The sequence below is a fragment of the Pseudorasbora parva genome, chromosome 17 (assembly GCF_024679245.1).
Source record: "Pseudorasbora parva isolate DD20220531a chromosome 17, ASM2467924v1, whole genome shotgun sequence".
NCBI lineage: Eukaryota > Metazoa > Chordata > Actinopteri > Cypriniformes > Gobionidae > Pseudorasbora > Pseudorasbora parva.
In genome coordinates this window covers 27,521,958-27,540,523 of record NC_090188.1, presented here as the reverse complement: position 1 = coordinate 27,540,523, position 18,566 = coordinate 27,521,958, and the positions used below count along the sequence as shown (strand labels likewise).

Genomic DNA, 18,566 nt, shown 5'->3' with positions numbered 1-18,566 from the left:
CTTCTCAGTTATTATATAAACGTATACTCATGTTCATATTGCACACAGACTCCTTCTTTTTTTTAAATCTCTTCTGTGACATATTACCCGGCCCACATGAAAACTGTGCCCACAATACTCCTACACGGTTCTACTGATCTCTGTACCCTTGTTCATTTACTAAAAATTGATCATTTAATAATGATTTTAGCTACCAATAAAAGTGTAGCATTATCTTCTCTGTTTGGATATGTATTCCCATGTTTAAATTCATCGCCCCCCCCCCCCCCCCAAATCCTACATATTAGTCTTTTATGACCCTGTGTAGAAATAAAATCACTGCTGTCACAGTATATAGCCTTCAATTACCGTGACAATCAAACATTCAGCGTTACCAAGGCAACAGGACCCACAATTTAAAAGAGATGGCTTTGGTCAGGTATGGAAGTTGTATATATATGAGTGATATAATATATATGGGTGACAACAATACTAACATTGTTCATTTTCTTATTTTTCCTCCCCCACACCCCCTCCCCCCATCTTTCTGTCTTTATCTCAGGAGATGAGGATGAGGATGAGGGTGGAGAAGAACGTCTGCCATCTTGTTTTGACTATGTCATGCACTTCCTGACTGTGTTCTGGAAGGTTCTGTTTGCCTGCGTCCCGCCCACGGAATACTGGAACGGTTGGGCGTGTTTCATTGTTTCTATAGTGATCATCGGTCTTTTGACTGCTGTGATTGGTGACCTAGCCAGTCACTTTGGCTGCACCATTGGCCTGAAGGACTCCGTCACCGCTGTGGTGTTTGTAGCCCTGGGAACATCCATCCCTGGTAAGTTTTTTTTATGCTTTTAATTGCCCACATGACGCATTGTTATGAATACAGTTTTAAAGGGGTCATATCATAGACCCTAACTTTGACAAGTGTGGGTTTAATAAAATTAATAGTATTTAAAGAAATTGTATCACAGTTTTCACAAAAATTGTCAACATTTTGCGTATTCATTTACACTAAAAAAAATGATACGTTGGACTTACTTAACTTTTTTATGTCAACTGGTTCCACGTAACTGGGTTATGTTGAATTTATTTAACATTGTTTATTTCAGTAAAATTATGTTTTTTACGTCAGGTTATTTCAATGCCATTTAGTTGAATCCGGTTAATAAGATTCTTAATTTTGCCCAAAACTATTAAGTTAATTTATTCTAAAATGAATATCAAACAAAAACCAGAACAAGTAATCCAGTTTAATTACAAATTTACAAATGTTATCTAACAAGAAAATCTTTTACAAAATCGTATTGGCTAGCCAGAAGATGGTTTTGTTACATCCATGGCGAGCTCAAAGTATTATTTTTTATTCTTAAATCATCTTTAATTGTTATTAGCAGATCCTCAGCCTGAGCACACGCTCTACACTTCACCACAATATAACCTCTAAAAACACTCACATAACACACACTTTTAAATGCCAACATTAAACATTAAAGTCTCTCCGTTTTCTCATCTTGCTAAAAAGGCATAAGATAGCACTTTATTTAAACATTTACTCTTTGAATTCAGCCCCTTTGCCAAGCATGATGGGAAGTGAATGTCCCGTTTGATTGGATAACCTTATTGAATCATGTTACTGGAAAATAAAAACATTAAGTTATGTCTAAGAGTAACGGTTTTAAGTCAATATAACATGAAGCGGTTACATTTGAACCAGAAACCTGATATAATGCTGTTAAATCAAGATGAGTTACTTAAATAAAGTCAACAGCATCATACAATCTTTTTTTGAGTGTAGTTTGAATAACTAAAATAACGAAAACTAAAATAATTTTAAATGACTATATAGACATATTAAAAAAATATAAAAAATGACAAAAACACATCAAAACTATACAAAATAAAATAAAATTTTAATGATAATGGATCAAAATAATAATATCAAAGGGATCATGTGACACACAAAAAAATTCAGCAAGTTTTAAAATTAATTATTAAATAATTAATAATATATAACAGTATTACTGCTACTACAGTATTTTCAATTAAATAAATGTAGCCTTGGTGAGCATAAGAGACATTAAAACACCTTGCCAGCCATAAAACTTTTGAACTGAGTGTAAATTGTTATTATTTTATGGTTTTCCCTGAGGTCCACTTCTAGTTAGTAAAGTTTGAGATGATTTGTTTTTGAATAACCAGTTTCTTTATTGGACCTTTGCGTTTAATGAGGCGAGCTGTCTGATGTCAGAAAAGTACATTTTGCTGCTTATTTTTGGATCAGGGGGGATATTTTGATACTGTACGTTGTACTTTTTAATCTCATAAAATGAGTACATTTTAGTTTCCTCCTAATTTGACTCATTGTGTTAATCATAGATTATTATGCTATTTTCTGAAAGCATCTCCATCAGCATCTCTCTTTTCCCCTCAGATACCTTTGCCAGTAAAGTTTCAGCGGTGCAGGACAGTTACGCAGACGCGTCCATCGGTAACGTGACCGGTAGCAATGCCGTGAACGTTTTCCTGGGAATCGGTGTGGCGTGGTCTGTGGCCGCCATCTACTGGCAGATGCAGGGTCGTGCGTTCGAGGTGCCAGCAGGTTCCCTGGCATTTTCGGTCACTCTCTTCACCATCTTTGCCTTCCTGGCGGTGGGCGTCCTGCTGTACCGGCGCAGGCCTCACATCGGCGGAGAGCTGGGCGGCCCACGCGGACAGCGCATCCTCACGACACTCTTTTTCTTCAGTCTCTGGTTTCTCTACATCCTTTTCTCCAGTCTCGAGGCTTACTGTCATATACAGGGCTTCTGAAGAGAATAGATAAGGGCGGGGATGGGGGTCGGAGTTGAGGAGAGATAGATGCGAGAAAACTTCTTCTAGTCGTAAATGACAGAGTAAGCGCTGAGGGTTGATCGGAAAAGGTCGCTAAGGTTTTAAGCAGGACATTCATTCTTCAGATACCTTTGTGCTGAAGATGAAGAGTGTGAAGCATCTCTCTAAGGGGTGGGACAGTCTTAACCTGGAGTCTGAGCTTTTCACAGTCTATATTTTTCTCAACACCTGCTGAGAACGACTTTTTTCTAATGAAAAGTATTTTGGGAAAAAAAGACACAAAAAAATAACAAAAAGAATTAAAGGATTCAAAGGACTATTTTCAAATCTGCTTCCAGGATTAGAAGTAATATTTCAACAGAAAAATGAAAATATATAACTACATGTTATTGAGTGACATTTGAAGGACCCATAAAGTTTTTATTTATTTTTTCCTTGTTTAGTTTAATAAGAACTCACAGAGCTTACAGCTTTTACCGTCAGGCCAAAGTCCTGGCTCGGGAAACACCGAACACGGGGAAGAGAGACGAATATGAACAATGGCTGAACACTGCATTTCCTCCCTGTATGGATATAATCTGCTTCCATATATTTTCTGTTTTGTGTATTTCCTTCCTTGCCAAGTGTTGTTTTATCAAGTATCACAGAGGCCTCAGAGGGTCGCAGAACAGAATGCAAAAACAAAAAACAGGTGTTAAAGAGGGAAAACGAGGCCTTTTTTGCATTTGAACCCGCTACACGTTCATAAAAACGAATCACTAGTGTATTTTCTGATAACACGGTGAAGGAAAGCGCACTGCATCTGCTATTACAGTTGTTGTTGTTTTAAAAAAAAAAATGTTTGTATTTTAGTCTTTCAGTGTCGTTGAACAAATATAAAGCACCCCAAAGAGATCTTCCACCCCCACTTCACCCCAGAGAGTCCCTCTGTATAGAATCACATGACCATTTAAGTGTGCATCTAAACAGTGTCTGAAGTGATATCGGTGGTGAAATCTGAGTGTATTTCATTGGGGCCTTTAATGTGGTTCGTAATGTTTACACGCCTTCGGTCCAGAAGAGAGCAAGAATGGAGCGGTACAAACAGCTCGAGGCTGTTGCGTGATTTTGGAGGGTTTTTTTTCGTTCCAGCAAGCCGTAGAAAGATTTTAGGCAGAGCTGCATCAGTTTCAAGCGCGGTCATCCATTCATCTGACCGACGAAAGTGTTTTTCGTGCCTATTTTAGCTGTAAGGGAGGATGTGGGTGGGGGTTCTGTATTATCTGGGGGAAGTGATGTCATGAGAAAATTTTCAGGATGGCCAATAAGAGCCCAGAACCAAAGAACAGAACCTTAGACTGCCACCCAGAAGTTGCAGTGGTTCTCTGGGCCACAGGGGGGCCACATCCCTGTTTCTCCTCTCTATGTTCATCATGCATTTTGTGTGTGTGAGTGTGCGTATGTTGGATGTCTCATTGCAAATACAGGCCAAATCAGATGTGTCCTGGACAACGGTGTTTGGATCACAGCACCTACCGAAGACGTGTTCCATTTTTATAGTTTACAATCATATACAGCTATTTATGTGCGCGTGTGAGAACGCAGTTGAAAATGGGTTTCTTCTCTGAAACTCTCCATCGAAATTTGCAAATGTACTTGCTGGCATTGCTTCAGCCTGCTCTGTGCTTCCTACTTTTTTCATAATCAATGTGCTTTAAAGAAAAGAACCACTTGCAGACCGCTCACAACAAATCGCACTGAACATTCAGCCGTGCTCTTTATGGGTTTTTATCATTTCAACTTCTGTTTTTGTACAGAAAGGCAGGAGTGTGTTTAGTTTAGCTACACAACATACACATTCTTTATCCACATACACTGACTTTGTGAGCATGTACTGCCTACATAGACAGCATCATATACATATAATATATGCAAATGATTATGCAGCCTTCTAAGATGCCTCATTTTGGCCATATTTTTGTCAGAATTGCTTGTATTCTTCTAGGAGAACCTCTTAATTCGTTGCAGTGAGCTCAATGGAAATATCCATCCAAAATGCTAAAAAGCATTGTCCAAAATGTATTGTTAAAAAAGTTAATTCTCAATTAAAAAATAATTAAAAAATTCTCTCTCATTATGTACACTACCGTTCAACAGTTTGACGTCAGTGCAATTTTTCTTAAGAAATGTATACTTTTATTCAGCTAGAAAGCATTAAATGGATCAAAAGTGACAGTAAAGACATTTATAATGTTACAAAAGATTTATACTGCAAATAAATGCCGTTATTTTACCTTTTCTATTCATCAAAGAAAAAATTGTATTATGGTTTTCACAATAACAACAAAAAAACTTATCATCTTTAATATTTCTGAAGCACCAAATCAGTATAATAGAATGATTTCTAGGATCATGTGACACTGAAGACTGGAGTAATCATGCTGAGAATTCAGCTTTGCCATAACGAATAGATTGCTTTTTTTATAATATATTAAAATCGAAATATCATGTTATATTTCAGAGTATACTGTTTTTGCTAAAATAAACGCAGCCTCGCTTAGTATTTTTATGCGATAACATTGTTAGGTTAACTCCTTCGAATGAATTGTAAGTTTCTGATGTTCCCTGTGTAGGCAGTAGACAGCAAGGCAGCTCACTTGGTTTTGGAACACAGCCACTCACACACTTCATGCTGCTCTGTGTACCAGTATTAGGCATGATGATAAATATGCTTATGAAGAGAAATATCAGTACATTTACACTGTATTCGACTTTCAGTAAGCCTCTTGTTTTCTGCCAGCATGTGTTGTTGAACGTGTCCTGTCTGATTCAGAGGGCAGCTAAACTACAGTAGATCTTCACCATATCTGTGCACATGTGAGCATGTGTATCTTTGAGGGGTTTGTGGTAGAGGTATCAGTCTTGTAAACCTCTTGTGAATCCAACCTGGCCAACGGTTACTCAGTGTTGGGCTCAAGTGTTTCAGACTTTGCATTGCTCTTCCTGCCTCTGCTTAGATCAAATCACACACACTTAGATGTATAGTATACACTCACACATGCACACTTAAGTTAACTTTACACTGCTGATGTCTGTTATGAAAAGGTGCAGGTGAGCCTCCAGGTAGGATGATGGTTGAGCATGAAAGTCAGCTGAAACCACCAGCTTTGAACTTCTCTACTGCCAACTAACACTTCCAGCTGTTTAGATGCAGGTGAACTAGATTAAGAGATTTCAGATGATGTCACTTATAACCTTGAAATCACGCAAGTCTTACAAATGTATCAGGGGTCTGACTCTCTCACACAAACACACTCCTCTTCAGCCTGGTGATGAAGCAGATGGTGGTTATGGTCATTTATTGCTGTTTTTTTTCTTTTCTTTTTTTTACTCCTCACAAAAGACGTGTTTTATTTTCAGGGAATTATGCATGGAATTTACCTTAATTTAATTCATTTATGTCCGCTGAGTTATTTATTTTAAATTATCTTGGTCAACAGAAAAATAAAAAATACTTGAAAAATCTCTCCGATATCAGTTGTGATCAATTTTATCTTATCTGTATTTCTGTCAGATTGTCACTTAGTCACAACAGTCACACATTTGAATATCATAAAAATGCTATATATGTATAATTGTTTTACAATAAAACCGGACTTGCATTCAGAAGAGAGTTGACTAAATAATAAAGGTAGCCTATAATTTGACTAAATACTGTAGGCATAACTGTATTTCTCATAAACGTCAGATGAGGCCAAGTTGTTACGCATTTTAAAATTAGACATTTTTATTATTGAAACACATTTGCCAAAACAGTAATCTGATGCTTTTGTGAACTATACATTTCGCTGTTTCATAAAATATTTAGTTTCATAATTATTTTACTGTTTATGCTTAGATTAAAAGCCAATAGCTGTGTAAAGCCTTAGAAACGTCTGTCTGTAGGCTAGCCTAAGTAAACCTATTCACTAGTGTAAATGTGTCGAAACAAATCTGTCTCGCCCTGTAATGTAAATTGTTCTCCTTGCCTCATATATGTGCTGAAAGAAGCTAATTGTGGTCTTTGACTATATTTGCAGTGTTGAATATAAATGTATTGATTTTTCTGCTCAACTCAACCTCTTTCTGTTGGTGCGCCCGCGCGCTGTCCAACCCCATAGTGCTGAAATGATTCTCCCGCATTTGCTGTGATAGAGATTTAGTGGGCGGGTCCTAAAAAGAGGCGAGATGTGATTGATGCGCCATTTCGCCAATCAAAACGCGGAAATCGAGGATTCGTTAACACGTTAAACCACTGGAATCATGTGCTGGGAGGGGGGCCGAGTGCTGGATCAGGAGCGGCTGAGGGGTGCGGGACAATGTTGTAGCCAATTAAAGCAAAAAGTGCCTTATGTTCGGGACCGAGAGATCATTTAACGAGCCCGAGCGGTCCCGTATGCAGCGGGCGGCATGGCTGGAGCTCGTTGAGGCGAGAAGCTGCTCGGATTAGTAGCTACTTATGCTGCGACTTTGCGCCTGGTCCTGAGCTTTGCGGCTGGTGATGAGCTGAACCGGGCCGGGTCGCCCTTATGGATCGGCAGCATGGATGCTTTCAGTTTCCCCTTTAACAGCAGCGGCCCGGACAGCAAAAGCGGCGATGAAGCCGCAGAGCCCCGGCCGGAATCTCGTCTCCTTGCATTTGCTCCTGCGGCGACGGTGTCCCCGTCCGGAGCCGGATACTGGACCGCCGTGTTCGATTACGAAGCTACCGCAGAGGATGAGCTCAGTCTGCGGAAGGGGGATCGGGTAGAGGTGTTGTCCAAGGACTCGCTGGTGTCCGGGGATGAGGGGTGGTGGACAGGTATGATCGAGGACCGGGTTGGTATTTTCCCAAGTAACTACGTGAGCAGTAATGGTATCTCAGAGAAGATCCGGGACACGCCGGAAGACTACGGGGATTATTCGGTGCCTCAGTTGCACTGTGAGTAATTTAATATATTTATCTACATAATAGCATATATACATCAACCTTCACTATAGCAGATCAAATGTTTTAGGCTCTGTGTGTTTTCCCCCACACTGATAAACATTCACACACATTCTCCATCTACTGAAGAAAAAAGAAAAAAAATCACTCTTAAACCACCCTAAGATGGTTTACTGGTCTTCCATAGCCTAATAGCCAAACTGGAGCTCAACTGGTTTACTGGTCAGCCAGCTCACCTTCCAATCTAACCAGCTGAGAAGTCCACAAAACCTCTCTAAATCAGCCAACTGACCAGGCTGGGAGACTAACTAGACCAGCAAACGAGCTTAGACTTGATAAGAGATTGTTCCAAATGGTCTTTAGTTGGTCAACCAGCAACCATTTTCAAGAAAACATCTGATAGCTGGTCAATGATGGCCTAGTGGTCCCTATAACCCAGTTTGAACCAGCTGATCACAGCTGTCATGTTCCAAAAGACTAACTACAATCTTAAAGGAATAGTTCATCTAAAAATGAAAAATCTGTCTGCGTTAACCCCTTTACTCCAAAACTCAATGATTTTCTTCTGTGGATCACAAAAGAAAGAACAACATTGATCCCCAATGACTTTCATTTTTTTAACTTTCATTTTATATATATATATACACACAGTATTTGTCATTTCAGATGAACTTTCCCTTAATATGGATTTTTCAGCAGGCTTACACATCTTTAAATCTGCACCCATTCAGACACAAGTGCTTATTCTGGGTTTTGGGCAGGCCAGTCAATTTCTTCCACATCAGGCTCAACATTTTATTGGCGCAAAGGACTAGTTGCTAGTGTATTTGTGGGTTTGAGGTTTTCCAGTATTTTTATGTGAATTCAGTGTTGTTGTGTTTGTGCTTATGATGAGGAAGTGTACATACCTTAAATGTTTTGTATCTCTCATGCTCGCTGTTATGGTGCGTGTGTTGTCAGTCGCATGTTATGTGTTGCTGGTGGTCGTCTGCTTATCCTGAATGGCTGCTGGCCTACTTTTTTATTATGTGGTTCCTGCCGGCTGCAATATTAATAAGAGACACAGTGGCCCAGACACACCGTCATCATGACTGCCAGGGAGAGGAGGAGACGGTCTCGCACACATCTTTTTGTTTTACTGCTTTCCATTTTCTTCCACGTCAGCCATCAGTTTTAAAGCATGTGTCCCACCGTCTGAATGTGCTTTCTGCAAATGAATGCTGATATTTCTCTGCCTCCGTCTATCACACATTTGAGCTTTTACTCTGAAGGACACATCAATCACAAGTTCCTGTTTGTTTTCATGTACTGCCCCTTTCTAATTCAGTCTCTCAAATAACCTCTTTGATCTAAGGAATTACCCCCTGAGATTTTAAGTTAAAAAGTGAGGTCAATATAATAATAATAATAATAATAATAATACGTTCACAGTTCTCTGATGGGGGTTAATGGTCACATTACATGGGTTAACAAATTATTTAGTAAGTGTTTTATTTGTATTGTTTTTTATTTTAAAGTTATTTATTTTAATTTAGTTTATTTTATGACCTAATTACTTAATAGCTTTTCATGAAACTCTCGAACCCCAGTCTGGAAAGAAACCCTGACATAATGTAATATTTAATGCACTTCATTTTGTTGATAACAAAGAATATTTTATATATCAGTATGGTATTTTATATAAATTATCCTATTCAAATCAGAAGTAATCTTAAAGTAGTCAGATTATATTATCTTAAATGTGTAATGTAATGGATTACATTCCTAATTTGGAATCAATAACTGATTGCAGTTTGTAAGTAATCTACCTTATTCTCATTCTCTTTCTCTCTTCAGTGCTCCAGATAGATTTCAGTGAACTGGCCCTGGAAGAAATGATCGGCGTCGGAGGTTTTGGAAAAGTGTACCGTGCCATTTGGAGAGGGAGGGAGGTGGCGGTGAAAGCCGCTCGACGGGACCCAGACGAAGACGTGTCACAGACATTGGAGAGCGTCCGTCAGGAGGCCAAGCTCTTTGCCATGCTGAAACACCCCAACATCATGGGCCTTCTGGGAGTGTGTCTGCAGGAGCCCAACCTCTGTCTGGTCATGGAGTATGCCCGCGGTGGGCCACTCAACCGGGCCTTGGCCGGGAAACGGATCCCTCCGACCACGCTGGTAGACTGGGCGGTACAGATTGCGCGTGCCATGCTCTACCTGCACTGCCAGGCCATCGTACCCGTCATCCACAGAGACCTGAAGTCCAGCAACAGTAAGAAATCTTCCACCATTATTAGACCTAACATATCAAACATTTAATGCCAAGGACCCCAAAATACAGGGAGCCAGCAGCCATATACCTCTCTAGCCCAGCACTGGTTGCCCACTGAAGCTAAGCAGGATTGAGCCTGGTCAGTAAATGGATGAGAGACCTCTTTGGAAACTAGGTAGCTGTTGGAAGAGGTGTTAGTGAGGCCAGCAGGGGGTGCTCACCCTGTCGTCTGTGTGGGTCCTAAAGCCATAGTAAAGTGATGTGGACACTATACTGTCAAAGACAACCGTCCTTCGGATGAGACATTAAACTGAGGTCCTGACTCTCTTTGGTCATTAAAATTTGTAGGATGTCCTTCAACCCCGGCCAAATGTGCCCATTGGCCTCTGTCCATCATCATGGCCTCTTATCATCCCCATATATACTAATTGGCTTCATCACCTCTCCACCATTAAGCTGGTGTGTGTGTGTGTGGGGGGGGGGGGGGGGGGGGCATGTTTTGTGACTGTGAGGACACAAATGTGTATAATGACATGGGTATGACATAGGTATTACAAGGAGAGGGTGCAATATGAGGACATTGGCCATGTCCTCACTTTTCAAAATGCTTATAAATCATATAGGATACATTTTTTTAAGAAAGTAAAAATGCAGAATGTTTCCTGTGATGTGTAGGTTTAGGGGCAGGGGCAGTGTAAGGAGATAGAAAATACGGTTTGTACAGTATAAAAACCATTACGACTATGGAATGTCCCCATATGTCACAAAAACAAACTGTGTGTGTTTGTGTGTGTGTGTCTGGTGCAATATAGCTGCCGTCACAACATCCAGGTGGATGCTACACATTGGTGGTGGTTGAGGAAATTCCCAAGTGAAAATCCAAGTGCTTTAATGTGCAGAGAAAAGTGCTATATAAATGTAACAAATTATTATTATTATTATTATTATTATTATTATTATTATTATTATTATTATTATTATTATGTGAATTGGCCACTACAGAGTCCAGATCTTAACCCCACCCCCATCCTCAATACAAGATCTTTTTAAATTAATGCAACTCTGGATTGATATAAATGTTGACTTATCGAATCTTATTGAAACAATGCCACAGCAAATGTGTGCAGAAAAGCAAAAAGCAGCCCAACAAATTATTAGAATCAATAAATACAATGAAAAAAAGAAAAATATGTATTTCCCCCTCCATGTAAATTCTAAAAAATATGTAAAAAATATGTAAATTCTCCATGGAGCCATCAGCACTCCCTTTTGGCCCCCAGTATTAAGAACCCCTGTCTGTCTGAACAATCATAGACCTTTTCTACAGACATGTAGTTTTGCTTGACTTCTAGTGTTTCGTGGTTATGGTTTGTATGGGATTCTTCATGTTGCTGCGTGTTTTTATAGTTGAAGGGTTTGGCTAGTGTATTGGCTCTCTGAGTGTGTAATTTGGATTGTAATCCTGTGTTTGGCAGTTGACTTGTCTGATTGGATCCTCTAAACCCAAAGCTTATTACAGTGGATTTGCACTCACCTTCACTCCTCGCCACTTGATTGGCTACTCAAAACACGCCCTGGGCTCTCATAGGCCACTCTGGTATAATTAGCATAGGACCTTGCAGACAATTGGACGCTGTAGTTCAAAGATTAGTTTCTAAGCTTTTCATTGGTTGTGCTGTGGAAAAACAAAGACAGCTAATTTTAACAACACCAACTTACAGATAAACACACTCAGGATCTTACAGTCAAGCTGTGTTGTATATCAAGAAGCATTCAAAATCCTAAATCTAATATTTAACTGTTACAGCTTGCACAACCAACATCACTGGATATTCATTTTTTCTAATCATGCAATACTGTATGTTCCAATGTGGTTTAGAGCTTGTGAAGTTATGTCAGTAAAAGCTTTGACCAGGTCAGCACCACTACGGCGGACAGCTCCTTTACACAGCTGCCTGTCCGTCAGACTTCTATTTTTGCTATAGCCCCTCTGTTTCATGTACTCAATCCTCACATCTGATATTAACTCCACCCCACAGTTCTGATTCTGGAACGTGTGGAGAACGATGATCTGAGCAACAAGACCCTGAAGGTGACAGATTTCGGTTTGGCACGAGAGTGGCATCGGACCACAAAGATGAGTGCGGCGGGGACGTACGCCTGGATGGCCCCTGAGGTCATCCGCTCTTCGACCTTCTCCAAGGGCAGTGATGTTTGGAGGTGGGCACCAGGAAATGTGTGTGAGTGATTCTGACCTAGCTACACCAAAGGCAAGTCAGTCTATGTAGCTGTCATGCAGGCAAGTCTTCACCTTCTCAAACTGTCCCTGTGTTTCCTTTATAATATTTTTTAAATTCTCTAGCAATATGGTAAAATAAGTTACAATACATTTTTGACCATTCAAAAGATAAAGTAAATGTGCTAATCTAAAAGTGTAATCTTCTTAATTTGAGAATAATAGGAGCAGTTAACTAATGAGTTGGTCGCTCTCAGGATCTCAGTGAATTCAAGCGTAGTACCGTAATAGGTTGCCACCTGTCCATTCGTGAAATCTCCTCACTACTAAATATTCTACGGTCAACTGTTAGTAGTATTATTGTCACACTCGGGTCCAAGGAATATGATGATGAGGTTAAGGTAAATGTAAATACAAAGTTTATTATCAAATACGGCCGGGTGCGCAACAGTGTGCACTCACACACAGACAATACCAGACAATGAATAGAAAACAAGGAGGAACTTAAATACACAGATGATAAACTAAAATGACAAACAGCTGTGATAAATGTGATCAGTGTCCATGGTGACCGATTGTGGCGGGAAAACAGAACAAAGGAAGACATGTGACCAGTGAAAACAACTGATATTTCATGAAAACTAACACAAACAGAATGTGGTTGTGACAATTATAACAAAGTGGAAGCAATTGGGAACCACAGAAACTCAGCCATGAAGTGGTAGGCCACGTAAAATCACAGAGCAGGGTCAGCACATGCTGAGGTGCACGGTGCGCAGAAGTCGCCAACTTTCTGTAGAGTCAATAGCTACCGAGCTCAAAACTTCATGTGGACTTCAGATTAGCTCAAGAACAATGAAAGCTTCATGGAATAGGTTTCTATGGCTGAGCAGCTGCATCCAAGCCTTACATCACCAAGTGTAATGCAAAGCGACGGATGCAGTGGTGTAAAGCACGCGGCCACTGGACTTTAGAACAGTAGAGACGTGTTCTCTGGAATGACGAATCACGCTTCTCCGTCTGGCAATCCGATGGACAAGTCTGGGTTTGGCGGTTGACAGGAAAATGGTACTTGCCCAACTGCATTGTGCCAAGTGTAAAGTTTGGTGTGGTTACAAATTATGGTGTGAGGTTTTTTTTTCAGGGGTTGGGCTTGGCCCCTTAGTTCCAGTGAAAGAAAAACTCTTAATGCTTCAGCATACCAAGACATTTGGACAATTACATAGTTTTACAATTTCATGGCCCCTTCCTGTTTCAGCATGACTGTGCACCAGTGCACAAAGCAAGGTCCATAAAGACATGGTTGAGCAAGTTTGGTGTGGAGGAACTTGACTGACCTCAACCCGATAGAACACATTTGGGATGAATTAGAGCGGAAACTGTGAGCCAGGCCTTCTCGTCCAACATCAGTGCCTGACCCGTCCCAAAACATTTGGCAATATAGTGTTTATAAAATACTGAATAGATATCATTTGGATATTAAGTTAAACATATGCGCACGCGCACGCACACACACACACACACACACACACACACACACACACACGCACGCACGCACGCACGCACACACATATGCATACATACATAATGGGAGCAATTTAGAGCAATTCAATAATGCATACATAATGGTAGCAATTCAGACAGTTTGTACAGTTTTTATAGCACAAATTGTACAGCCAAATTTCAGTTTTGTTAGCCAAACTGTAGGTCACAGATGGCAGTATCCAACGAAGGTTTCGGTTACCATGGTAACAAACAAATGGTGTCATTAGCCCAGTTTCTATGGCTGGTCTCTGTGTTGTATGGTGCTTACAGTGCTTAACTAATAATGTCTGAATTTTGCTATTAATATATGAATTTTGCTATTCCTGATTACAGAGTACAGAGGGGGGTGGGGGGGGGGTAGCTTAGAGATAAAAATAGAAACCTCTCAATAAGTGTCAGAGCTGTGGATCTTTAGATACGTTGTTCTCTACCTACATTAACATGGTGATGTGTGTGTGTATGTGTGTGTGTGTGTGTGTGTGTGTGTGTGTGTGTGTGTGTGTGTGTGTGTGTGTGTGTTCCTCTGAGTCACAGAAATCTACATTTAGATTTATCATTTATAGCTTTTTAAGGTTTTTAAACTTACCAAGCTGTCTTTTCTGTCAGTGTTGTTTCAAAAAATGTTGCCCAGTTGGCCACTGAAGCACATATTTTACATTTGAAAGAATATGGCACTGCAAAGGTACACTTTGAAATGTTAATAGAGGGTTTCTTTTTGTTTACTTGGAACATAGTACCTGTCATTCATTTTATAGTGTTGCTGTATAGGATTCTGCTAGTCTTTGCACAAATGATGTTAGTGACAGCTTGTTGTCAGTAGTCTTGTTTAAACTCCAAACTCTCTCTATGTCTCTTACTCGCAGTTATGGAGTTTTGTTGTGGGAGCTGCTGACAGGAGAGGTGCCGTTTCGTGGCATTGATGGCCTGGCGGTAGCTTACGGTGTGGCCATGAATAAACTATCCCTGCCGATCCCCTCCACCTGTCCTGAGCCATTTGCCCGGCTGATGGAAGGCAAGAAAATCTCATATACTTCAATGACTGTAACTTATTAACTTGGGATAGTTTACCGACATTTTGTCATCATTTACTCTCCTTCAAGTTGTTCCAAATTGTGTTGAGCACTAAAGAAGATATTTTAAAGAATGTTGGTAACCAGACAGTTAACAGTAGCCATTGACTTCCACAGTAGGAAAAAAACTGTTGACTATCAACTGTTTGATTACCAATATTCTTTAAAATATCTTATTTTGTTTACAGTTCAACTTGGAACAACTTGAAGGTGAGTAAATGATGACAATCTTTTTCTTTTTGGATGTCTTTTTATTTGAATGAGTTCGAATAGGAATAGGAATAGATTCACTAACCAAAAGGCTCATTGCTCTAGACTGAGTGGCCTGTTGACAGCTGACAGTCTGTCTGTGGTGTTTGTTTCTCTCACCTGCTCTAGACTGTTGGAATGTGGACCCTCATGCTCGACCATACTTCACCAGTATTCTAGACCAGCTGACAGCTATCGAGGAGTCGGGCTTCTTTGAAATGCCAGCAGATTCATTCCTATCCCTACAGGATGACTGGAAGCTGGAGGTTCAGGAGATGTTTGATCAGCTCAGAGCCAAAGAGAAGGTTTGCATGCTCTCAAAATAGCAAAACACAAAAACACATTAACTCACCTTTATAAATAATACCTAGACTTTTTTTATTTAAAGTTATAAAAATAAAGCTGCCTCTCAACGGAGTTCTGTTTGCTGCTTATATATTGTGCCTAAACAGTCAAATACACATAAAATGATGACAAAAGTAGTAATCCGGTAAACATAGGGCCCTATTTTAAAAATCTAGGTGCACTTAGGGCATGTCCGAATACACCTTTGCTAGTTTAACAATGGAAAAAACTGTCGGGCGAATGGTCAAAAAGGGTTCCTAGTCTCTTAATGTGTCATGGGTATGTTTTGGACATAACGTGCAATAAGCCAAACAGGGTGTCGTCTCCCATTCCCTTTAAAAGCCAGTTGCGCTTGCACTATGACGAGTATTGCCACGATTAATCAGATAATTAGTTTAATTCATAATTACTGCAAATAAGTAATTTTGATACAGACAATGACTATCCATTATTACATGTAGGCATTTTTATGTTTATGTACACAATAATAATCTTTTACATTACATTTTTTAAATATTTGGCATGTTTGTGTGCTGCTGCACATCCCTGTCTGTGTAACAAGAAGTGTACCTGCCTATAGGTGCATATTAACACTCTTAGAAAAAAAAGTTCATTGGGGTTCTATATAGAACCATAGGGTTCTTTACTCAACTCCAAAGAACCTTTTATGCTAAAAAAGGTTCTATAATGACAAGAAAGAACTCTTTTGTCACAAAGGTTCTTTAGGTTATTATTCATTCATATAGTACATTATTCTGCAACATTTTGTAGTTGTAATTCAATTATTGTTTATTAAACTGTTGTAGTAACTTAATATCGCATTTAAATCATGCAGATTTTTGGAGGAGAAAAAATGGAATGGCACTCTTCGTGCGATATTGATTAACTACATAAAATAAGATAAAACTAAAGACTTTTCGGAGATATGAAGGATGCAATACTACTCTATAGGTACTCAAGATTGACATGAGATTGACTGAAACTGAGTGTTTCACCCCCCCTTTAAACAAGTAAGCTGCATTTTATCAATCTCCATTGACTGTCGTTTTAACTTATATGGTGGAAAAGGTGACGTTTGCTAGAAGGATCGCGTGAACGATCTGTAAGCAAAGTATCTACGGTTGTATTTTGTAATACAAAATAATATTACCCTTTGTCATTAGACACACTAGTTTTGTATGGTACTTGGAGTTTCCTATTGTTACTGTACAAGCATCTTGCATCATATTCTAGACAATGCGGTCTCTCTAAGAAACTTTCAATTTAATCAGAAATTGTTTAAACAGCTTGTCAATAAGTGGATAAATTACTTACTGCGTGCAGGAATATAGTTGCCCCTTTCTTCAGTTTAAGCTGCTGAGTGAAGCTTGCTTGAAATGGGCCGAACAAACGAACGATTTGTTGTGGTATCCAATTATAATAAACCTCAACTATGTGTCATGAGAGCCGTTTTTGCTATCTTCCAGTGTCTTGTTTAACCATCAGTAGATTCGGCTTGTTGGACAGATGCAAATGTTGGGGGCGTGCATATAAATTGTAACAACAACGACTCATGAGTTTAATGTCTCGGGGAATAATTAACTCAAAAGGGATTTAATATTCAATATTCATGAATTTATGAATATGATTTGCCAGTTGTTCATTACGTATTAAAATTTTCCGATAGGGAAAATTGTTTAATTAAATACAAGTAACCCTTTATGAAATTGCTTGAAATTATCCTACTAAGTTTGTCCTGCAAATTAGTTATAGACTTTTCAAATCAATTCTCAATAATGGATTACTGCTTTACGAGCGCATAAGAAACATTAACTTTACTGATCAGGATAAGTTCAATATTTCAAATGGTCATACAGTTTACTTTACTAACATAGTAGCATAAGCAGTTAGGTAACGTTTAGATCGCAAGTTTCATTGACTTCGTGTATGTGGCAGAATAACAGATTCAACTCATTAAATGTCTTTTGAAGGTTTAATAAACACAGACTAAAAATAACACTACAATTCACACAGAAAGTACATACTAAATATGCATCAAGAGAGTAGAAATATAGATATTAACGAAAGAATACATAAAAGAGAATACTGAATAGACTGAAGTTAGAGAGAGATAAAAGAGAGAGAGAGAGACAAAGAGAGAGAGAGAGAGAGAGACAAAGAGAGTGGGGGAGGGTAAGAAACACAACTTTCCTTCAATTCAACCAAATACGACCTTCACGGAGTTAATTTATCCCAACGGGAGAATAACACACCCTCTTTACAGCAGTAAGAATAAGAATACTTGCATTCTTTGTGGTTTCGTTTTGGCTTCTCGCTTGTGTGCGTATGTGTCTCTGCGTGTTCAAATGTCCTGCATGTCCGGCGGTCCTTTCCGAGGTTGGGAGGGAAGCGGCTGTTTGCTTTAGCGATGCTTCGTGTTCTTGAAGATCGGATTGTAGAAGAGAAGATTTTTGGAAGAGCTGAGGCCTGCTTGGAGGGCCTGCATTGGTGGCCTGGCTCAAGGGCCAGCCACAAAGACGTGTTGGTTCAGCCAGAGAGAGAAGAGAGAGTGGGGAGTGTAAGAGAGAAGGAGGGCATCCGAGGTCCTCCTTTTATGGTCTGGCCGTAGTCCCACCCTCCAGGGTTAGACTTAACCAATGAGAGTGTTGGGATTTCCCGGCGGGAAATTCCTCAGCAGACTTTATTGCTCTTTGTTTGAAGGTTCGACTCAGTGGGTCTCTGAGTCTTCATACTATAATTAATGCAACAAACACACACTGCATTTTCTGAATAAGTGATATACCTGGAAGTGTAAGTCGTGAAGTGAGCATTAATTTGATAGGAGACATGACATATATGAGGTTATCTGAACTAGTACTTTGTTAAGACACAGACAAAAAGATGCAAAATACCATACAGAAGAAACATTTTACAAAACAATTATGTGTTTACATATACTGTCCTGGGGTGCATGTTCATTTATAGATGGTTTGTCTATAATTTGAGGCAAAAGCTCTGTGTCTCTGTGTCAAAAGCTCTGTGGCCACATTCTTTCCGGCCATAAAAAGATCTTATCAGATGGTTTCCAGGGTGACTGAAGAATCTCCCTCTGTTGTGTTGGGGGGGAAGGTATGCT

The 18,566-nt window shown here is 39.6% G+C and overlaps 2 protein-coding genes across 5 annotated transcripts in view; both read left to right on the top strand.

Annotated features, from left to right (window-relative positions):
- Positions 1 to 6,315, top strand: part of slc8a3 (solute carrier family 8 member 3) — a 94,200-nt gene extending 87,885 nt beyond the window's left edge. For 3 of the 4 annotated variants that reach the window (XM_067420894.1, XM_067420892.1, XM_067420896.1), the window contains 2 exons: positions 542 to 814; positions 2,414 to 6,315. In XM_067420894.1, coding sequence (XP_067276995.1) covers positions 542 to 814; positions 2,414 to 2,790 — 650 coding nt within the window. In that variant the 3' untranslated portion in view covers positions 2,791 to 6,315. The remainder of the gene's footprint in view (positions 1 to 541; positions 815 to 2,413) is intronic. The other variant, XM_067420895.1, reaches the window with a different exon arrangement.
- Positions 6,316 to 7,083: 768 nt separating this feature from the next.
- Positions 7,084 to 18,566, top strand: part of map3k9 (mitogen-activated protein kinase kinase kinase 9) — a 39,915-nt gene continuing 28,432 nt past the window's right edge. The window contains exons 1-5 of the mRNA XM_067420938.1: positions 7,084 to 7,750; positions 9,593 to 10,006; positions 12,046 to 12,226; positions 14,651 to 14,799; positions 15,236 to 15,411. Coding sequence (XP_067277039.1) covers positions 7,372 to 7,750; positions 9,593 to 10,006; positions 12,046 to 12,226; positions 14,651 to 14,799; positions 15,236 to 15,411 — 1,299 coding nt within the window. The 5' untranslated portion in view covers positions 7,084 to 7,371. The remainder of the gene's footprint in view (positions 7,751 to 9,592; positions 10,007 to 12,045; positions 12,227 to 14,650; positions 14,800 to 15,235; positions 15,412 to 18,566) is intronic.